This window comes from Micropterus salmoides, unplaced genomic scaffold (assembly GCF_014851395.1).
Source record: "Micropterus salmoides isolate LMB-PRFRI ecotype aquatic unplaced genomic scaffold, ASM1485139v1 Ms_hic_scaffold_21, whole genome shotgun sequence".
NCBI classification, from domain to species: domain Eukaryota; kingdom Metazoa; phylum Chordata; class Actinopteri; order Centrarchiformes; family Centrarchidae; genus Micropterus; species Micropterus salmoides.
In genome coordinates, this window is record NW_024041262.1 from 12,201,782 (window position 1) to 12,226,240 (window position 24,459).

The 24,459-nt window shown below is 41.5% G+C and overlaps 1 protein-coding gene across 2 annotated transcripts in view; it reads right to left on the reverse strand.

Annotated features, from left to right (window-relative positions):
• Nucleotides 1-24,459, reverse strand: part of LOC119916317 (ankyrin repeat and fibronectin type-III domain-containing protein 1) — a 138,264-nt gene that overhangs the window by 25,606 nt on the left and 88,199 nt on the right. For both annotated transcript variants that reach the window (XM_038736293.1, XM_038736292.1), the window contains exon 6: nt 10,969-11,091. In XM_038736293.1, coding sequence (XP_038592221.1) covers nt 10,969-11,091 — 123 coding nt within the window. The remainder of the gene's footprint in view (nt 1-10,968; nt 11,092-24,459) is intronic.

Sequence of the window (24,459 nt, forward strand, 5' to 3'; positions counted from 1 at the left end):
GCGTGTGCCGGTATCCCATTTCAAAGAGAAAGCCCATTGGAATCCAGCCCCAGGCTTATTGTTATTTGCCTGAGATGGAACATACAACCTTTTTCTGTCGGCAGGACGGTGCCCCATCATTCTCTGACGACATTAGGGAGTGTTCAACGAGGTATGGGGTGTGTGTGTCTTTACTTTCAAAGAGATGGTGCATCCTACATGTGAGATTGGGATGTCATTCCCCACTGACATGCCTCATACCCTAGAGAAAGACAAAAGACAATCGTAACACAAAAAAACTGAGAAAAAGAGATCCAAACTCATATCATGACAAGGTGTCAAACCTAGTGTATCAGAAAGAGAATGTTTGCTGATGAGAAATGAATGCAGGGATTCCTACACAGCTTTTCAGCAACCTATGTATCCATACGGTAAGCTGATGACCTACACATGGTGCAAGTATTTTTCCACACGACAGCAAGGCACAGTTGAAGGAGTTGGATACTTTGATTTGAAGGTGTGCATTAAATGTAGCTCACTGTGACTGCTCCTTCTTATTCCATTACTCCCTGCAATATTCAATGCTGATCTGCTGTCAGCACATGCTGACAGTGACCGTGTCTTCTTGTAGATGCATACTTGATGACCAATCATGCTAACCTCAGTGACAAATACATGCGTTTTCCTGTGACAGCTTCACAATAAAAGCCACCCCGTGCTTAAAGTGAACTAGCAGCACTAGGAAATATTCATTACATGGATTACATGCATGCTTCGTTTCTTGTGAATCTCTTGTGTTTAGGTAGGTAATTTAAATACAGCGCAAGAACACTACTTTTCAGATTTATTGAAAACCTTTAGGATTACAATGACAAACTTTCCCCAACTTATAAAAGGCATAGAAAAATTCTGTATTTTGCCATAACAATGGGTCAAATACTTAAACTGAGTGAAAACTGATAACATAAGTTGGCTGTATAAGTTATAGAAGTTACACAAAACAGACCGTATCATCAACAACATAACCACCTTGAAGGCATTGCTTTTGGACCAAGACTATGACTGCTAGAGTAATCTGTATAAATGACCTGAGATCAAAGCTAAGACATCCCATACACACTGACACGCACACAGACAGAGTCTATGTCACACAATTTCCTACACTTTTACCAGGTTTGGGAAACAGGAAGTAATTGTTCTGGGAAACCAAAGTCTCCATGTTTGGCCCCCGATCAATCCCACATCAAATACAACCAGGCTGCTACAGTGAGACTGATTCAGCCCGACAAACAATCAACACCCTCAAGCTGCAAACAATATACACACAGCATCCGCTTTATTAGTTATATCAGACTGTTTACACAAACAGCTTAGTCCTCCAGACAGTGAGTCACATACAAACAAAGACAACATATAAAATACGCAGACAGAGACCAGACAATTACATATTGTTTTGCTAAAAGTCAAGATTGGAAAGACCCGTGATTTAAGAAAATGTAAACAAAAATTGGTTCCAGCATCGCAGAATTTCTGAGATGCAAGCTAAAAGGCAGCCACAAGTATGCACATCACAGCTCATAACAGTGGCGTGCAGAGGAAAATCTCAGGAACACTTCAAAGCAAATCTGCAAACTGACAGCAGAGTGGAAAATGTTGCTTAGTCTGACGACTCCCAAGTTTATGTTGCAACATATAAATGACACGGTCAGAACTGTGAAAAAGAATCAATCCATTCAACTGACCCCCTCCCCCACTCACACACACACACACACACACACACACACACACACACTAATGGAAACACGAGATTCCCACATTTAAATCTGAGCATCTTGGTGTGCTAACAATGAAATTATCCACAGCAACTAGACACCTGTCCTGTTCTAGTGGTTCAACTTTGTCAGAATTTGGATTGGATACATGTTTTTCTCTTTCTCGTCATCACCATTTCTTTGATTTGGACAATTTTTTCCCCTCATTCTCCCCCATTTTTCTTTTTTTTCTCTTTTCTATTTCTCTTCTTGTTGCTCTCTCACACATAAGTTGTTTTTCATTTCTAACCCCCTCTGCCTGTCATGTGGCTGCAATGGCGTTGATGCAACTCAGGGAAAGTTTAAGAAAATCACTATTTTAAGACTATTAATTGTTCCACCATACGTGGTAATGTAGGAATGGTTAAGACAAATGGGAACTTGAATGTGAGCAAAAAATTGTTCTTGGCCAGAGTTTCCTGCCTTTATAAATATAGATTACATTAATCTAAACTATAAACAATGGAACATTTCTTTACAACACAAACACACACACACAGGCACAAAGAGTTGTGGTGTGGTATATACAGGCATGTCTTAATGTGTGTGTGTGTGTGTGTGTATATATGCACATATATATATATATATATGTGCACAAGCATATGGGCTCAGAGAAAGACAGAGAAGGACATACTGCAACTATATATGGGCACATACTGTACATGTATCTGAAACACCTTCAAAGCATGGAGCTTTGTAGATTTTTCCTTCAAACAAACCTTTTTAAACAATACTCTTTTGCTTTCTGTCTGTTTTACTTTTTCCGTAAGAACTCCAGCCTCCTTCAGGCTTCTCTTTTTTTCCCCATCTTTTCCTCTCATCTCCCTTCACACCACCTTTATCCTTCTGCCCTTGCCTCTGCTCCACCTCACCCTCGATACACATACACACATACATCTTGGCTGCATGTTAGTGTGTGTCTAATCGTGTTTATTACACACAGGCACAAGTGACCATTCATATTAGTTGACATGTATTGCATTGGTAGTCTGCAGAGGTCAAGTCCCATAAAATAAACAAAGAACTGGAGGTAGATGGATAGAGAGAGAGAGAGAGAGAGAGAGAGCGGGAGGCAGAAAAGGCGAATAGCGGCACCAGAAGGACAGTGCTCACTGAAAACAGGGTGGTGGGGGTCAGAGAGGCAGACAGTGAGAGGAGAAAGTTGCACAAACTCTCACACACACACACACACACACACACACACACACACACATATACGCTGGCTGCTCTAAATGTGGCTTGTAGAAGGAAATTCTGAAATCTGAGTCTTGGCACCAGACAGGCTGGAAGCAGGCGGGCTGCTGGACACACAGAGGGAGAGGGAGAGAGTGAGTGAGTGAGTGAGGGGGAGAGAGAGAGAGAGAGAGAGAGAGAGAGAGAGAGAGAGAGAGAGAATTCATATATCCGTCCCCTCTGTTTGGCTCTTATCAGCTTATAGGCAACACTGTGACCTACAGCCCCTCATGCACACTAAGTTAGCATGGCAACACAACAAACGCAGACATACACATTCATGCTCACATACGCTTGCATATGTAAAGCCGTTTGTTGAGATTTTGCATGATTTTAGAGCCTAGAAGACAATTAGACTCACTCTTAAGGCTCTTTAGGGTCATATTTTATGGATGAGATTTTATTCAGGGACATATTAGGTGTGTGCATGAGTGTGTTAGTGCTTCAGTGGTACACATTTGCTAAAAACATCCCCTTTCACTTTATCCCCAAGGCGTCTACACAGTGAGATGCGGATGGATTATCCTACCAGATGTGCATTTGAAAAGTGGGAGACTGGCCTGGAAGCAATGTACCTGATCAGCAAGATTATTAACATAATTTGTGGCATTCAAATGGTGTTCTTTTGATAACAAGCAGCCTCTTAAGTACTGAGAAAACATAACCCAGCCTGTTGCACCACAGGCAGCAGACAGTGCAACTGATACCAGACAGGATAAAGCCATGGGTTATTTTGTTTACACCATCTAGATAATATTTGTCCACAGTGGAGTCATCCAGTTTTGGTAACTGACTGTCGACTGTAGCCTCAACTTCCTCTTTCTGGTAAGATGGCTGTGCTGAGATGGTGTTCTGCATATAACTCCTGTTGTGAGGTGAAATCTTTTTTTGTTGTTTTTAGCTTTGAGCAAATTAGGCTATTCTTGTCTGTGTATGAAAATCCCTGGTTTGTTCACATCTGCTGTCAGTCACACTACGTCAAAAACTAACTGAAGTGGAAAACTCTGTAGCCATTCTGTTTTTACTTATGCTTTGAGCTCATATGTGACTCACTTTGAAGTGTGAGCTGTGTGCATAATTGGGGAGTCGGAACAAACTATGGACACCAGGTATATACTATACCATCCTGCCTGCTCCCACATGAACACGCTCACACTGCCCTTTATCTCTCTCCTTCTGTTTCTACTTTTATCTCGTCTTCTTCTCCCTTTCGCTCTTTCTCCCTTGTGAGAACGGCAGAGAAAGGGTGGGCGGTCCGATGTATGTTTAACCTTTGAAGTGGGCCTGCTGTGCCGAGCAAGGCCTGCCACCTGTTGGCTGTGTGTGTGTGCATGTGTTGTGTGTGCGCCCAGAGGTAAATCTCTCTAATTTTGATGAGCAGAGACAACAGTGGAGTCACCATGGGGATGTGGTGGCGGGCAGAGGCCGACGTTCTCAGGAGGGGGGGGGGGGGGGGGGGGGTCCTCCAAGGTGGGATCACACACAAACACACGCACACAGAAACATACGCACAACCCCTCCTCTGTCAGAGGCTTGGTGACACCATGTCTCCCACAGCGATCGTGGGTCCAGCCTGGGTGGCTCCAGGCCTTCTGTGTGTCTCCCAGTGTGTGTGTGTGTGTGTGTGTATCACACCAAAGGGGTTCCTGCCTGGGCCGCCATATGCCACCCACCCAGCCAGGGAGAGGAGAGGGGCGGGGGCGACCCCTGGCCACTGAAGCCAGCAGTTGGCCCATTCTCTCAGTCACACGCCGGCCGGGCGCCATGTTTAAAGTCCCACGGCTGTTTATCGGGGATAGTGATGGTGGGAGGTGGTTGGGTGGAGGCAGTTATTCTTCTGACTGTGATAGACCCTTTGTAAAAAGGAGAAAGTGCATGGTCACATACAAATACACTCGTGATTGGGTGGATAGATGGATGGATGCATAGAGAGTGTAAGCATTAATGTATATAAGAGAACATTATAACATAAACTCACACTCACACTTCAGTGCATGTACACGTTACCCGGTGGCAGGTGACATGCATGCCTACAAACATTCTACACATATACACACACTCACAACCTATAACAGAAATTTAGACACAGACATAGGTTAATCTATATAGGAAAAGCTACTATAAATGTCCAGTTCAATGCCGATTAGACACCATTGTGAAATCACTATTTCCCTGATAGAGTCTAGGTGGTGCTGGACCAGAACACTGAGCCGTCAGATGAACATCAAGATGAATGAGACGTGGAAGGAGATTCCTGATGAGCTCGCTGGACCCAAATCTGGACACCCTCTGGAGCCAGCTCTGATAAAAACTGGAGGTGGACAGGTGGAGGCTGGTCATGTCAAACAGATACAGAGACGGCCAGAGGAAATTTAAAAAGCATGCCTAAAGAGCAATAGGCTGACAGCAGCTCAGAAAGGAACAGTTTTAAATTCTTATAGAAACAAGAGGGATTGTGAGGTAAATCCTAAAAGAGAAAGAAAGTCAAAAGAATTCTTCTGGATTGACATCTTTAAGTGAGTACGTAAAACTCTTTACTGACTCTCTCAGTGCTTCTGTTCCATTGTACACTGACGTAGGTGTGGAGGTCCCTACTACCTGAGTTTCCTATCTCAATGTGTAAACAATTTTCCGAGACTCGTTTCAAACCGCAAGCCTCTTGGGTCCCCGGCTGATTTTCTTTCTGCCTCTGACCCCGAATATAACCCTCACACACACTCACAAAAAGTAGGCAGAGGAGTGCAGTTTCCCCTGCTTCAGTTGTCTTTTATCAGCTTATAAGCAACACATGGAGCCACGCTAACCCTCTGACCCAGTGGCTGTCTGTCTCTGCACCCCCCCCCCCCACACACACACACAGCAACAAACACACACAGACACACCGCATTAACCAGCTTTTTTCTCACATACTCTTTATTTCGTAACTTCTCCCTCTCTTTCCAGCTCTGTAGTCCAGGTTTCAGGGCTCTTTGTCACTCAATCTTGCCGTCTCTCTCAATCATCTTTTCAATCTGCCCTTTCATCTACTTCAGTCTCAATCATTCTCACTCTATCCTCCTCCCTATTCTTACCTATTTCAGTCTCCTCTAACACACCAACCCCCTGAACCATTACTCCTCTCTTTCAGTCTACCTCCCTCCCTCTCACTGTCCCCCCATCTCTCTGTGTCTGTGTGCTGAGTTGAGGTTTGGAGTGGAAACCAGAGTATCAAGTCGGAGACACACAGGACAAGAGGGAGCCAGCCTCATAAATCTCCCTTAGTGCGGCCCACAGCATCCAGATTCAAGAACGCAGTGTGTGAGTGAGTGTAAATATTTGAGTGCATGCATTTGTGTGTGGGTGCACGCACTTTTGAAGCTATGCGTGTTCATTTTTGCAAATACAAGTGTGCACGTAGGTGATTATATGTATGTGTGCGTGCATTTGAACGTGCGTGTACTTAATTTACTTAATCTACTTAATTTGTGTGAGTGCATGCATTTGTGAAGGGGCACGCATGTGAGTGGGTTTATATATGTCTCTGTTTGTTTATGTGTGAGCACAAGTGTGCGTGCACGCGCGTGTGTAAGAAAGAATAGTCCAGGGCCTATCCAAAAGCAGAGAGGGAAGCAGAAACTCCCTCATGTGGACTGGGATCTACAGTCTCTCATCTTGCCAAAAACCCAGTCCAAACAAGTTAATATTTATTTAACTTGTATATAACTCGTATTTCTGAAGTGCCATCAAAAGCACAACTGTTTTTAAGTCATTTGTTCTGGAAGCACTAAAAATAGTAAAGAAAACAATGTCACCACAATGTCCATTTAGTACTGTAGCTGTTCTGAAGCTTTCTAATCATTTTACATGATCTTCATCATCAGATGGAGTTTGCTCACTTGTCATGGAATTGTAAATTCTCATCCATGTTGGCTTGAAAAATAAAAGCATTAATAATAGTCTCTGCCCTGAAAATATGGTATATATTTTCCATGATGAAAAGAGGTATGCCTGCACACAGACTCCAAACCACAGGTAATTACTCATCCAAGTAGACAATGTTTAGATCCCAGTCACACTGATACTTTTTACACTGATTCTGATTTCCAATCTAATATATTCAATCTAATGAAACAGTGAAAAAAATAGGGGTAAAACAAAAACAAGAATTGACTTTCCATGAATCTAGTTTATATATTCTCTTTATTATATCTAACTCAAACAGCATTTCACATTTTACACCATTATGTGTGTCAAAGGTGTTTAGTGAATTCTTACTACGTAATTTTAATGCAGTCACAAAACAGAAGTTAAATGTTAGACATTCCATTACAAGCAGGAATCAGTCCCATTCTGTAGGGATCTTTAAAAGTATGTTCTAATCAGAATTTCTAAAGAGAAAATTTATAGGGTTCTATAACCTCCTCATTTGTCCTTCTTGTTTGAGCTGACAGCTCTCAGCCACAGAAAAATCTAAAGCAGGAATGAAAAAGAAAGAGTGGGGAATATTAAATCAAATTAGGACCAAATGAGGCGAGTGGCACACTGTCCAAAACCACTTTACACTCGGGCCCCTTGAGCATTGCCCTTCTTTTTCCACAAAGGCTTTGGTGATTTTCTCTGTTCTTTTCATTCCCTTTGCGCACAATTCATATGGATTAGCACTTGGTAACCCCCACTCCCCTTTACACACCCAACTCAACACAACGATAACTATTACAATGTGTGTTTGCTCATGTATGTGTGTGAGCATGAATATCAAGGAGAAAATCAGACATGCAGACATGAGTGTCTACCGCTCTGTGTTTGTGTGTGTGTGTAAGCATATCGACTATGGGAAGGGGAGCCTGGTTTCTGTCCTGACATTGAAGTTAAGACGTCACCCTGAGAGTGCTGTCAGCTCCGAGTTATCCCTGAAGACAGGGTGGCACCAGGCGGAGCAGAGGGGCCTTCAGGGGATTGAGACCCTTCAGCGCATGCTGCATTACCACACACATCACAATCAAACACTTACTAGTGTAGTAGCCACTGCACTCTTTCGAATTTAAACATTTTTCATATCTAATGTATTTACAAAGCGGATGCGGTTTGTGTGCCGAATGCTATATTACACGTTGATGTTTAAGTACTTATGTATAGAGTTTCCTCTTCAGGCGTACTGCAGGGGAACTGTTATGGGAAATAAAAAGTGCTTGGCCGACATACATGGCTGCCTCTCCATTGTACTCAGGGGTTTTGGCAAAGGGTTAGACCTGCCTTTCTATCACTATGAGAGGATATGGAAATAAAGACATTTACTGGCCCTACGCTGGAACAGAACCAGTGTCCCTTTATAGCCCCTGTATTGACGCTCAGACTCTACTGGATGTCTCCTGTGTCCACGTCATGCACAGGAAACAGGGCTGCAAATATAAGCGCCAGTGGGAAACAGACCTATGTGAGGCCAAGTGTATTAGTTTAAATATTGAAGTTATGTTCTCATAATGCAAAGAATTCCCTTAGTCACACACAATACCAGCAGCAGGCTGATCATCAAAATGGCACCAGAAGATCTGGAATCAAAAAATCGCCTTTTATTCAGAATTTTCTCATAAGAAATTTCACCACCAATTTTACCCAAGGACGACTAAAGAAACATTTTCCTGGAAAAACTTATGTATATAAAAAATTTTCAGCAGTGTTAACAGGCAGCAAATAACTTCTTATTTGCCCTTTAACACTCCCTCTCTCCCCCTCCGTCTACTCTTTTCTCCACCCATACCCTAGAGGCCATTTACTATGATTACCAATAACAATAACACTGCCATTATCTTTTATTATCGCATTTTCCCAAGGCCCTGCCAGCTCTTACAGACTTTGATAAAGCTACAAAACTGCTCCTGTTTCAAGCTTGTATAAGGGCTGCGTTGGCTCAGAATTCCCTTAATAGTCACAGTTTGTTTGGGTATCTCACTTGAATCGAAATAAACGGCAATGGTCCACTAAATAGATAGTAAAGTGTTAAGCCACCTCAGACTGCTTTACCGCGGAGAGCTGCTGATAGGTTTCCAGCCATACTGGCGGATAACCCCACATTTCCACATTTTCACACTTTCATTAGAGGAAAACACATTCCAGAGCTTTCTTTAACCGTTTTACAGCCTCTGTCTCAAGGCACAAAAGATTCATTAAGGCAACCAACAGTTCTTAAACATCAGGGTACCTAATTACTGTAGATCTATCGGATCTGTACTCACATGTAATTTTCAACTCATATCTAACGAGATAACGCGAGATAAAATATAATTAATTTTGGCCTTGTTTTTAAAAAATGCTCAGCTATGGGAAAACTATCATGCAACTTAGCGCTGCAATTTTTACATATACAGTAAGCCGGGCCTCATGCCTTTAAAAATCACATTCCAACACATTATATTGGACAAGTACACTACGTAGAAAAAGATAGCTCTGTGATAACAATTACTACAGAAACACTCTCATAAATAGTGAGTTAAACAAAGACAGATTTCACAGACAGACTACAGGAAGTGCTATAAATGTCTCACAATCCTAAAAATGCAGCTGACTCATGGGATGTTTGCAGTAGATGCTACTAGCACACGTGTTTATCTTCTGACCGCTTTGATGACTGTGCATTCCAGAGGAGCTGTGCTGGTCTTGTCAGGAGCTGGACTGACCTTGTTTCACCTTCCAGTAGCATGACTCAGCCCTCAACCTTGAATCTCTCCTCCTGGGGTCCCTTGTTTATTATGTCACAAAAGGCCAGTCACACTCCTCCAACGGTGGCTTGCCCCGGAGAAAGTCAGAATCCAGCTGTAGCAGAGCCCCCCCATCCCTCTCGTAAATAAGCATGTCCAATCTACCCACTGTGTTTCATTAAAACCAGACTACATCAATCAGGGCCTGAACTTTAAAGGCCAGGTCCCCTCTCCAGCAACATGGGAGAAAAACACTGAGCTGTTAAAGTAAAGGACCTCACACTGAACATACACTCCAACGCTCATACACTTAACACCACATTTCTGCTGGCAGACCACACATTGCAACGTCAGTCCAAGACCACACAGTAGGTCTCATAAGGCCGACAAAAGACCTCGTAAGACCTCACACCGGGCCCTAACATTATTCGATAGGACCCAAGAGAATCCCACACCTGTAACTCCACAAACCGCAAAGTAACTCTACTGAATAGCTACTGTAGTCCCCTCACAGCAATTAGAAACCTGGAAACTGTTTAGACCCGTGACTGTTTGGACATTTTTTACTTGACAAAATTAAGTGCAAAGGAAGTGTAAAATCCGCTTTAACCCGGGGCTATTTTCCCAATGGTAAGAGAAGTATAAAGGAAGAGCCAAGCCTACATAGCAGGAAGCTCAGGGGGGTTGCCAGATGGATGGACGGCAGGATGGATGGGTAGATAAACGAGGGGAGGACAGGCAGCAAGAGGGGAGACTGGGAAGGAGTCCCATGGGTGGGGACGGGAAGGCAGCCTCGTGATGGAAAGCTTACAAACTCCTTTCATCGGCTGCCTGAGGACTGGAGCTTTACAAGAGCAAGATGAGCCGGCGCCACTGGAGCTGCTTGGCGCTCTTCAACGAAACCCAGACGTGGAGACAGAACAGGACCCTATCACCACTCCACCCACTTTCTGCCCCAGCCCCAAACACCAGCCCCCAATTCTCATCAACCTCAGCCATGACTTTGCACACAGACACATCACAGTAAGGCTCAGTTGTAGCTGTCACTCTCTTATTAGGCATTACTTTTTGGATTTGAATTGTGAAAGGTGAAATATTTTACTATACAAAACCCTGTTTCAGATGTGTCTTATTTCACCTCATAATCTTCACAGTCTGAAAACCTAAAAGCCATGAGGAAGTAATGACAATATACTATAATAACCTTAGATGTGTTTAGGGATTATGAAGGAATGTGATTAAGCAGATTAAGATAAGATCTTTGGTCTTACCAGTCCACACTAAGAGATCGTCTCCTGTAGGAAGCTGGTCTGTCCGAGGAAGTCTTCTCTGCTTTGACCACACGCTCCTTCAGGGATAGACGATGGGTAAATTTGGATATCCCTGACTCTGACCTTGGGGACAGATCAAGAAAAAAATTAATCAGATTCAGAATAAGACTCTATGGATTAGTTTGGACATGGAACTTCGCCCATTGCTTGGGGAATCTTTAAGAAAACATATGTCTTACAACTTATTCCCTTGTCATCTTGGCAATATACATTAATGAATAGGAGATCAGGAGCAGTTAAACGTCCAGTTAACATCCACTGGATGTCCTGGCAATGCATGGTCACCAGTGCTGATTTTTAAACTCTTAGTATAAATAACTGCTAATAAGAAAACACACAGAGTGACTGATATTTGTGCTGTGGGTTTATCATGTATAGTGCTACAGGAATTCTCTATGCCAAAAAAAATCAATATTGCTGGAGAACACCAATGTCTTTTTCGTATGCCTAAAACTAAACTCAGTTTTGCAGAAATCACAGTACTCAGTGGAAGTGTAGTCTATGAAGTTGGTGAACAGTGCAACAATGCTGCAGTTCCCAGAGGAAACATCAGGTTTCAGGGAAAGCTGCATACTTCCTGCCTAATTTTCTCCAAATCTTTTTCACAGAAAAAAGAAAAAAGTGAAGTCACACACGTTTTAATCTCCTCTACTGGGCTGCCAATGTCCCAGTTCAACTTTTCGCTCAAAATTAAAAACAGGAAATGTAATATTTCTTCCACTTCAGCCCGGGACACATTTGATGAGATTCAGCATTGCAATATTGCTGTGGTAACAGTGGGGACCAATCAAAATGTAATAATACTCTCTATCAAAGAGCCAGGCTCACAGAGGAACGTTGCCGGAACACATAAAAATGTGTGATCTAAAAATTCTCAAGACTTATAAAGCAACGGTTTATATAAATGTAGCCAAAGTGAATAAAAATCTGTAACTTTTAGGTAAGTCTGAGCCTTTAAAATATATCATTGAAGGAATTTTCTATTGGTCTTGCCATGAACACTGTTTTCCCTAAACGACTAAAGATCAAATAAAATGATGCCCAAGCATTGTGCGGCATTCTTTGCTCACCTAATCTCACACACATGCTGTTTCTATTTCATTAAGAAATGATAACACATTCCTAATAATGACTCATACATGCTCGCACACATACATAGATTCCCTCTCAACCTAAGCCAAAAAGTGTTTTAGTCTCCATGGTGAGCTCTGTCAGAGACAAACTGCAGGGAAGGTTGGATTGAGGGGAGCACAGACTGCTGGGGTGCACACTGCCACTCAAAAACAATGCCTGCATCTGCCATCACTGTCGTTGGTTTATGTGAGATGCTGCAGAAATAACAGTTCACATAAGGCTTTGATAAAACAGGACTGATGAAATCGTACAATAGTTCATGTTGTTACTTTGATTACTAAACAATGACATGGATGAATGACAGTGTGGTGATTCGTCCAGTTGCACCTAATTCAATTACCAAATTGGCATAATGTCACGTTCATTTTTTGGCATCCTGTTGCACAGGTCTGACAGGACCTTGAATGAGTAATTCAAACGTTCTTGTCCAGGAGACTACTAACTCCGCAAGAGGACAGAAGGTCTGAGAGTGTCCTGTCAAGTCTACTGCTTCTATGAGAGACCGATCAGATCTGAGAGAATGATTACACTAAAAGATAAAATTGGATCAAGAGCTTTATTGCATCATGGACTTGAAAAAGTTCCCATAGGTGTGACTTCTGCAACCTTGGACATTACAGTGAAACAGTTTTTAAAAAGTTACAGATCCATGCCAACTGGACATTCTACTATCTTGCTTGCAACATTCTCTCCTCTTTTTTTAAACTGATAAAAAAATAAATGTCTCATAATAAAATTGCTTCACTGCCAACATGTATTTCATCCCTGTCTCATAAGGGGCATAATCCACATCCTTGACAGGCATCATACATCAACTTTCTTTGAGCACCAACTTAAAAAACAAAAAAAGTACATTTTAATATTAGATAAACCTTTCACAGATTGGAAGTGGGCATGAAATCAAAGCATCTGGATCATGGACTACTAATAAATCTGCACTATGATCATAATTTACAATAAATATTTCTAAGGAAAGCTCTTCTATCTAATTGTCTTCTGATTGAAATGAAACCCTGAAAATATTCTCTCATGCTCTACAACAGATTCCTCTTAAGAGCAGCTGTTTCACTCTAAAGTTGCCATAGGCTGAGATGAAAATACACAAGTTCTCATTCAAAATGACATCATGCTATGGCTTATCTAGTAGAACAACCCCCAGTCCTACTGCCTTCGTTCCCACTCCTACATCCTCAACTACTGTTTCCTGACCATACGCCAGCTTCTCCAAAGAGTTGGTTGACCTCGAAGACAAAGAGGCATATTTTCCTGTATGAATCACACAAATGGGGTGTGGGATTTTAGTCAGATGGCAGAGCAACCCCTAATTTATGGTATTACGTTAGGCTGGGCTTCTTCTTCTTCAAGGGCTTTTAATTAAATTAGTAGCACTGCCCTGTGCATGCCAGCTATTGCCAAATATTGATGCTGATGTCCCTTTACAGAAACGGTAGATTTCACCGGTGTAAGAAATTCCAATTCATATATAGACTTTGGAAGCGATTGGTTAGGATCATCATTGGCTGTTAATTATTGTCTTGGTTTAAATAGATCTATAGGTATACGAGCAATAGTTACATTAAGACTTCCCTATAAAACTTCAAACAAACGTTCAGATCAAACGCAAGACACGACACGACCATAGGATAATGACTTCAATGCCATGAAAACACATAGGATCATGACTTCAAAGATGCAGGGGCCTGTGGACATAGAAGAGGACTCAGGGAATCCCTTTGAGGGGTTTAGAGGAAAAATGGACATGCGGAGCAGGTGGGTCTCAGCCGAGGGGATCTGCTGGCAACTGGCTGCCTCTTGGCTCCCTGAGAGCGTCAACAATGGCTCCGCCCCATGCAGCTGTCCCTGATAACATCATCACAGCAGGCACACTGATGATGCAATCCCCTTGGAGGCCCACTCAGGATATCCCAGTCGATTAGCCTCTCATCAGAATTATATTTTTTCTTTCATTTCCTAGTGTTTATTTCTGTTTGACTCTGAAATAAGTCATTTGATTGATTGCTTTTTTTATAGAGCTGAGGCTAGCGGAGTCAATGTCAAGTGAAATCACTTACAAAATGATCTGCCCTTGAAGCCATGTGATCCTTTACACGCACAGCCAATGAAGCTTTGAACCTATACGACCAGGAAAGTACATACATGGAGCCAGCCAGTGCTACGGTGCCTGACAGGCTGTCCTCTTTCTTCATACCTACAAAGTCAATGTAGGCACACCTGTATGTGTCAGTCCCTTGTCATTTCTCATCTCACACCTCAGCCTCTTTGCCTTGCTTTCACTGAACAAAGACAAAGGCTATTAAATCATTTCAGACCACATGCAGAATGGATGCAGATCACTTGCTGAGCGAGGCTGCACAGCATGTGTGCACAATGAACAGCAGCTCTGCAGTTGAAGCTTTCTTTTCCATCTCCTTTCTATTTTGCTGGAATCTGTTTGGCCTTTTTTTATTATGTTCTGTTTGTGTCTTTTATTAACTATAACTGCTTAGCAGCGCAGCTTTAGACATGACAATGTCAGTTTCTCAGTAAGGCAGTCATGAAATTTTGCAGTTCTGAGATGTAAAAGCCTACTTTTTGTGAGCGCCACCATGAGGTTGACATTTTATTTTTTTAATGAAATGTCTAAATGAAAATTGGATGGATTGCCATGAAATTCAGTACAGATATCCATGGCGCCCAGAGGATGATTCCTGATGACTTTGGTCATCCCCACTTATCCAGGGAAATATCTAAACATCTGATGGATTGTACAGACTTTCATTGTTGCCAGACGATATGATGACTTTGTTGATCTCGTGATTTTTCCTTTAGCTCCACCATGAGGTTGACATTTGTGGTTTTGCCATGAAATTAGGTACAGACACCTGTGTGCCCTTCAGGATTAGTTGTAAAAACTTTTCATGTAGCACCATCATCATGTCAACATTTTAATTTGTCCAATATTTAGTTTATGACCAATTATTTGCAAAACTAATGACATTAAAATTAAATCATCTGCAGTTCTTTAAATTTAGTGTCATTAGCAAATGTTAGCATGCTAACACACTAAACTACGATGGTATACATGGTAATAATTTTTTGTCATTTTGAGCATGTCAGCACGCTGACATTAGCACTTAGCTCATAACACTGCTGTGCCTGATTACAAAAAGCTGTGGAGTTAAGTGTTTAGTATATTCTTCCTTTGGTTAATGAGAAAAAAAAGCCCAATCTCCACCATTTCTGTATTTTACACTTTCTTATCATCCCTTGTTCCCCCTTATATAGTCCCAGTGACTACAAGATACGATAATTCTTCCTAATATATCCCTCCAATGTTAAAGCCCACCTCTGCCTGACTGCAATGTGACTTAGATTATGATCTTGCCAGCATTAGTAACTTTCCCCAGTCCTGCAGCACAAGAGTGCTTTTGTCAGCAGTGAATGGCCTGTGTGGTGATACGGAGAAAATGTTGACCTACACTAACATACACACTTTTAGCCCTTACACACACTTTCACACTGTCACCATGAAGGATCGCTTTCTTGCAAACAACCCACCTAATGTCACTTTCCCTCTCTGTTCTGTTGCCATGGCAGCAATTAACTGTTCAGAGGTATTCATGTGCAGAACAAACTCTGCTAAAGAACTGATTGTTCTTGTTCACAGTACACAAAGCTATCGACTGTGCCCTTTGACCTTGCCATCTCAGCCTCAGTAATCCACTGCTATTTGAGAGCAGAAATAAGACTGCATGGAATTCCAGAAAAACGTTGCCGCTGAGTTAACAGTGAGCTAAATGGAGAGGATTATTTATACTGTAGACTGTAGAATATTCCCAATTGAATTACTATTACTAAATTATAAATATTCATAAATTAGGAATGCATATTTACAAGCTCCATTTCCCTAGGCGTAAATTATTCAATTTATTGTACAGGTACAGTCCATAGACTGTGGTCAAGTACCTCCAAAGTCGTTGCAAATATTATTTTAGAATTATTTTTCTAGTATTTTAGTATGACATTAAAAGCATTTTATCTTACAATAATTTGAATTCTAAATTAATCCTTGTTATCTGAAGCTCATACATTATATTTACATATTTTATAATAATAATAATATGTAAAGCATGCTCTGCACAGCTTTTCAGATCATAGAGAAGGTTTTGTGTGAGACGTGTTTATAAAGGGCTCCCGCTGAAACCAGCAGAATGCTATGTATTACATAATCTATGTGGTCTGTCTGAGGTTGGGCTGCCTTTAACCACCACAGATCTTATTTCAGATTACTAAGGCACAGACACTATAGTAAATCATAAGCAGGACAGACAAATACCTGACCCTGTTTCAGCAATTATGGGCAATGGCTCCCTACCTAAAACAACTATTTTGGAAAGGAGGGAAAACAAAGCACTAGGATTTCTTTCATCTCTGTCTCCTGCTATGGCTTCTTATCCCTGCCAATGGAACTCTAATACGCCAAAAAAGAATGTGGGCACCCACCCATTTAATAGATACGCACAAACAAAATGGATGCGAGCACACATGCTTGCTAGCGAGTGCACACACACATACACAAACACAGTTTAATTCAGGAACATACCCCTCAATGTGTTTCATTAGGCAAACAAAAAGGCTTTCAATGGTCCAATCATAAAAGAACGCAGCCAAGCTATGAACATTGCTAATTAAAATCTGCTCAAAGAAAGCCTTGTTTTCCACTCGCCATCTTCATCCAAACCCATGTCTGTGTGTACGTCTCTCTACATGGTGGAGGCCGCTTTATTTTACTTGGCCTGAAGTCTCACCAATAAAACGTACTGATATTTCTTCACGCTAACAAGCTTTTCCTTCAGTTGTGATATGATTACATTATCTGAATTGCTCAAAGTGTAACGTTTAATCGCTGGTAGTAGCAGGGTCAGTAAATGAGAAGCAATATCACAGCAGTCTGTTACATAATACATGATGCTCTCTGGAGTCTAATGAATGTGAGTTTGTTCTTACGAATATCTGAACGAATGTCTGAAATAATGCATCAAAATGATACAATGCATGACTAAAAACAAGTCTACACAGTGCAAGTATGTTGACGAGTAGGATAGTTCTTCTAGCACTCACATGGGTCCAAAGGCGAGGGGAGGCATTCACCAGGCTGCTCATTGCCATGACAAATAAATCTTAACAATAACTGCGTCAACTACAAAGTGCTATTGATCTAATCATAGTGCTACGTGCCAAACGAAGGGACTCTGTTATCACCCTACGCACTATGCTGCAGAGATATTTCCATCTCGGCTCCTTTCCCTCCGTCCCTTCATTTGCACGTTTCACGAGTCACACTCAGCATTTCATCTTCTTTGTTTTTTCAAATGTCTCCCTGTAATTACTTTGCTTTCTCTCTCACTCCTTTTTTCCACGGATTCGGCACATACAGTGCAAAATTTGTCAGGGAGAAAAAAATGAGGGAGGAATTCAATGCCTTTTTTCACTTTGGTTGGCTCCCTGTGGTGTTGGGTTTGATGCCATTCCCTCTGTGTCCTCCTATGCGTTTGATGTGTGGCATAAGGCTGACTCAACACAGTGAGATATACAGATGATGGATCTGCAGTCAAATTAATCTTGAATTGAGCTGACAAGCGCATGGAAGCCAGCAAACTATTAAAGACTGTAGCTGGAGTACCATACCACTAAGAGAGGAGAGGCAAATCAAGCGGTACCACAGACCGTTTTCTCTTTCCATTCGCTTTCGGTTTCGGGGGATAATAATGTGAATGTGATTTGGAGGAAACTGATCTGGGCTGATTTAATAGCTATCACGTTGAGGAGATGTGGTAACACCCAACTGAACATACAACAGCGTGTACACTCTAGTTCCAGCAGACATGAGCACACTACAGACCTACAGTATGAAGGCACACACGCCATAATGTCAGTGACATCCTGAATCCAAGGTGAGCAGAGGGATTGACTCATATGATTTATTAGTGGGCCACAATCCAGGAAAGGCATACCGTAACATAATATTGTTCAAGTGTCTGGGGAGCTGGACTTATCTGATCAAACCTGACAGCCTTATCACTGCTGTCCAAAATCTATAGTTGCCACACCACAAATCAACCCACAACATCACATGAGATAGTAAACCACTAATAATTCTGCACACAATCTCATAATTCTCCACAGAATATCCACATAAAACTCCAGCTGGTCTCCTCTAGGACACAGAAAAGCTGATAAAACCTTGTGCAGCCTGGGTCTTAACCCCCTGTATTGGTACCCTCAGTATTGCAGCGTTGCTCCTGGTCTTTCAGCTAAATGGTGGATAAAAGGCAAAGAAGTGAATATGAGAGTGCGTGCGTATTCCAGCTAGAGTACATCTCTATGCAATTTGCAGTAAATATACTTTCATTCAAGTGAATGAGTCTGAATAGCTTACGCGAGACCACGGTTGTGGATCTGTGTGCCAGCCTTAGTTCTAAACTGAGGTTTCTGGAGGCCAAGCATGACAAAGGTGGACATCTCTCTGGTATTATGTTTACAGCCTTGAAACAGATTTAAACACACACATGCGCACACAAACACACAAAGGGCACCCCATTTTTCCCCATCAACCCACAATTGAGCACGGCGTCGAGATTCCAATCAGGGTTGAGCCAGCAGACTGAGGGGATTATTTATGCTGGAAAGGAGAAGGGAACCTCAAGGAGAGAGAGCGATGCGGGATTGTTTCATGCATTTCTATACTTGTGAGAACCAAAGGTCTATCTTAAGGATTGAAAGTTGAACAAAATCCTTTTTCCAGTTACAATTTAAAGAGCTAATTTGCAATTAAAGTTTGGGTTTACCGTTTATATCAGTGGGATTAGGTTAAGGTTTGGGAAAGAGTTATGGTTATGCTAAGAATTTAGCGGAGAAGGTTAGTGTTGGGCATAAGATCAGGGAGACACACAAACACACACACACATTCACATCCACACAAACAAATACCTCTTTCGGACAAATGGTGTGATGTGGGTTAAACCCCTGTTGGCGGTCAATCTGAATGCGTTAATGTGTATTCTCCTGCCTGGCTTCGCGACTGTCCTCTTGACCTTTACTGAATGCGGGTTGGACACTGCTCAGCTTTGGTGAACAGGCATTTATATTAGGGATGAGAGTACAATTTAATGTTATTGAGGTTTAAATGATATTTAGTACTTAACTAAAAAAAAGTTTCATTGTGATTGACAGTAGACAGAAATTTCTGACTCGATGGGTTACAAGGAATGCCTGAACATTGCGTTCGCTAAGGCCTTTCTGTGGTTAAGGACAGGAAGGAGTGACAATGCCGTGGTGAATCAAACCTCAGTTAGATTCTGTCACTTGTGGGAAGAGGTAGAGGTTTAACTCACTCGCTTCCAGTCTTACAACATCATAGGCCATGTCCTACAAAGGAGGGGGCTCTCCTAATGGGAATTTAGAAATATGGGAAATGCAGAATCTTCAGCTGGCCACCATTATGGTACCAGTAACATATTTTAAGGTTAAGTGAAGGGCAATGCTGTGGAGTCGATCGGAGAGAAAACAGCAAACTTGAATTCAAAATGTCTAAGGGTGACCTTAAAATAATCATCGCAGTTGAAGTGAATTAGCTTGTTTGTAGCAAAAGCAGTTTAGTCCTGAAATCATATTTGTACAACTGTAAGCCAGCGAACTGTGAGCAAGTGTTGAGGTGTTTTTGGGAAAGCTGATCAAATTTTGATGTGTGGTTTCAAATTGGAGGGAGAGGTTTGGTAAAGGATTCAACTTGTTGTGCAACATAATAGACGGCATTTTCCCTGACAATTCCCGTAGCTAATGTGGTTGTGAGGATGGAGTGCTTGTGTGTTATGTTGTTACGTGTGTGTGTGAATGTGTGTGCATGCTTTTTTATTTAAAAGGCAATGGAAAAGGCTATGCACTGCTGCTGTTCAAGTACTTCAAATGAGCTCTCTTTCTCCCTTTACATCTCTGTCTTTCTCCCTCTATCTCTCTCTCTTTTACACACACACACGCGCACACACACACACACACACACACACACACACACACACACACACACACACACACAATTATGGCCAAGATGCCATACCAAAACAATGGCTGTCTCTGCCTGCTCAGTTCTTTGGCCTGGCAGCTTGCTCTTGGGAAGTTCTCAAACAACCCAACATCTCTGCAGCCAAGCCACATCAAATAAGCACCCACGCGCACACACACACACACACACACACACAGGGATAAATGCTGCTAACACACACAAGTATACACTCTTCATATTTGTGATACACACACTGGACGAACAGCATGGGCACAAAAAGACTTGGCTGTTGAGAACATGTGTGCACACATACACACTAGATCAACTGTACAAATAGTCGCACACTCAGATAGTCAGCCAGCGGCAGTCTCCTCCGGCCCGCTGAGTTAGCTCCCTCTCCTACCACCGTTACCACTATTGTAAATACTCCTCAATATGTATTTACACTGGGATTTCAAAACCCTGGAAAAAAAATGAGACGAAAAGAAAAAAAGGCTGGAAAAAATGAAGGAATGTGTTTCACGCTGGTCAGACAGCGGGAACCCTCGGCCCTTATTATCTTTCTGCTAGATTTTGCCTTGGATTGTCCCTGTGGGGGATGAGATAGAGTAATGTGGTGGATCCTCTCCCTCTTCTCTCTTTTTTTGTCACTTCACTGAATATATGTTAAATCTCTTTTTCCATTACTTTGCAGAGGACATTTTTACATGTTACTTTTCATTGCCGTGTGTGCATCTTCTCATATGCCTATGAATTCTAGATATTACAATAGATGACTGATTTTTCTCTCTCATCTCCTGTCCTCTGACATGAGACATAAGACACCCAATCAGTCCCATTCAGCATTTTAAACTGTACACTGAATGAAATCGATGAAACCTGCAATGTCATCAACATTACGCCTTGATTTAAAATGCTGCAGGGCTTCGGCTCCAGTGACACCTGTAACCACGGCAACAAGCAGCTACTGCTGGGAGGAAAAGTCCGTCAACTGTGGGGAGTGTGGCGGTAAAACAGCAGCGGAGTGTGAGGCACAGCGGCTTCAGAGTGAAAGGAACTGAGAGTGTCTGACGGTTATCTCAGCAACAGAGAGGTCATGAAATCGCCTGCTGATTCACTCCACTAAATAGCAAAGTGATTTTCGTGACAGCTTTCGAATACTGTTAATGTAGATTTTTGAAAATGACGGATAGATGTCATCTTTGCAAATATAGCTTCTCTTGGATAGGTGTCAAAATTACAAAAAGGCACTGGATTAAGTAATTAAAGAGGTCATATTATCCTCATTTCCAGGTTCAGAATCTTATTTAGGGATTGTACCAGAACAAGTCTCATTTTCAAAAAACACCATATTTTTGTCATACTGCACATTGCTGCAGCTCCTCTTTTCACCCTGTTTGTTGAATTCCTTGTTTTAGCTATGGAGTGATGCATCTTACCTCTACGAAATCTTTGTTGGGAGTTGCACATGCGCAGTTCCTAGCTAAGGACTACTAGCCAATCAGAAGCAGAGTAGGGCGGACCCTGAAAAGCCGGCTTCGGTTTATCTGTATATGTTCCCCTTACCAGCTTTGCAACATGGACTGGAACAAGAGTTTCAGAGTGGTGAGTTTTTAATGTAACAAATGTATCTTTCATCTATAAAGTTTTAACTGTGCACTGTCTCTACATCACAGTAACAACTTTATGTCCATTCACTACCTGGAGGGTAGCTAGTGTTTGGAAGGGAGAAGAGAGCTGCAGCTTAGTGTGTTTTTCCACCGGTGTATTTGAGGGTGTGGCAGACTAGCTGCTAGGCGAGCATTATGACGTTTATTTTGCTGTGACGTCACAGAGAACAAATTCAATTAAAGGCTGGAATACAAACGAGATGGGAACTCCCTTCAGGGTGCACTTTGCAAACCTATTACATGCACTAAAAGGGTATTTAACTCAAAGGAGAGAGAAAAAGCCTAAAGGCATGCATCTTTTTAAAGCATCTTCAACTTTATAGTTTATAATTAGAACAGTTTGTTATAGATAAAAAAAAGTTGTTTTCAAGTGGTGTGCATCTATTTGAAACTGTCTCTTCATTAAGTGGCAAGTTCACTTAAGGAAGAAACACCAAAACATCTTTATATTTAACACTATGGATACTAAGGTGTATACCACATTTTCCACATGCCCATGTGGTTTGCCAGTGGAGCTGAGAAATGACCCTGCATTGCTGGAGAACAAATATCCCTTCTTACTCACCTTAACTTATTCACAATATACACACACAGACACACACAGACACACACACACACACACACACACACACACACACACACCACTCCCATATGAGAACAATTACATGGCCTGCTCCCGTGAATAAATTTGTCTAATCAAGTTCTTTCTTCCCTGACATCCGTACCTAAATCCCTTGCTCCATGAAAAAAGCAAAGCATCCCCCAGCCTCCAAGACACCTCCAGCACCCCATCCTTCCATTACTCCCTCCTTCCTGTGCTGTCTGCGGCGTAAGTAGGAAAGACGGGTTAGTTAAGAAAGTAAAGTTTTCTTATATTGAGTGGAAAGTGCTTCACAATTGTAAAAGATAAAGTGAATAAAACATAATAAGAGAAAAGTGCTAACTGCATTTGAGCTGCTTTTGAAAAGGTGTCTACAGTGTCCATAAAGTCCAAAGAGAAAGAGAGAAAGAAAGAGAGAGTCTAAGACCCACAACTCCTAAAGCACCATCAAAAGATTGGATTTAAAGCGGCAACAATATACAGCTAAGGATCTCATATTACAATCTGTAATGAAAACTACACATGAACAATATAAATTCATTAATAATAACAACAAGAGATTTAAGAGATTAAAAAGGCAATTGAAAATAAAAGTTTTATAAAAAATCTCTAATGTCTTGATGAACCACATGCAGAAAGACATGTACAGAAAAAAATATATCCAAAATGATAATTAATTGACCAGTAAATACATGCATCCTTTTTGGGAAGTGGTCGCATTTTTTGTCCTGCTTTGTGTAGAAATCCTCTGTGCCTCTGAGATATCGGAGTACGTGTAATTTGAGACCTTTTAGTACACCTGGTAATAAGCCTTACAGAGGTAGTCTGAGCCACTTGTAAATGATCCAGTGATTACCTGCTAACACACATAAAAAGGGAGTCGCAGTGGTCCAAGTGGGATAAAATAAAGGCATGAATGATTATCTCCATCTGGAGGAACAATGAGCCAGGGTTTAGCAATATTCCATCCGTAGGTAAGAAGAGGAAGAACTCAAATCCTTGACACACTGGTCAAGAGTAAGAAAATGAATGAATGAAAGCTACCCGACCCATTCCTTCATCTTGTGGGATATCATGTCGGAACAGAAACAAGCAAATATTTTAAGTAATTATATAAAAAAAATGTTGTTGATATTTTGAGGTTAAGCAATATCGACATAGCCATGATAGGATAGGTACATCTCCAAAACTCCTAATCATCTTCCCAATGAAAAGCAGAACAGAAGGCAGAATAGGAACTAGGACAGAGAGGAGGTGATTCTTAATATGGTAGAATAGATATCAAAATTAGAAATACTAAAATTGGTCATGTTACAGTTTCTCCCATTCTAGAATAGAAATACTGTATATATAGTAGAAATATTGTATATATAGTAAATAGAATAGAAAGTAAATAGAAATAGAATAAATAGTATGTAAAAATGTTGTGCATTATACTAGAATATATATCAATATATATAGAAAGAAATAACAGAACATGTACAACAAATATGTGCACCATACTACAATATATAATAACAGTGTAAATAATGCAGTATGCAGTATCAAGGTCAGATAACGATGGGATAATTAAAGAACACAGACTGTTCAGCCAGCTACAAAGGCAACAACGGAGGGCAACAACAGACACACGCATACACACACGCGCACACCGCATGTCATCATTTGCTCCTCAGGTTAATGATCGTTTTGAGATGAAAAGCATGTACATGTGCAGTATGTGAGTGCACACTGTTTGCCATTTAGCCTGCTGTATATGTTAATTTATGCTCCTTCACATGTTTCTGCTGGCATCAATAAAAGTGTGGCACTGAATACTCTTCTCGTTCCACTCTTTGTCAGGGGAAGACGCCTGTTTCTTGACGTACCATTATGATTTTACCGGTTCTTGAAAACAGCTGCTTGTCTCGTGGCAACAGATGTCTCCCTGACAGAGTGAGTGCACAATGTGACGGCACACATGGCAC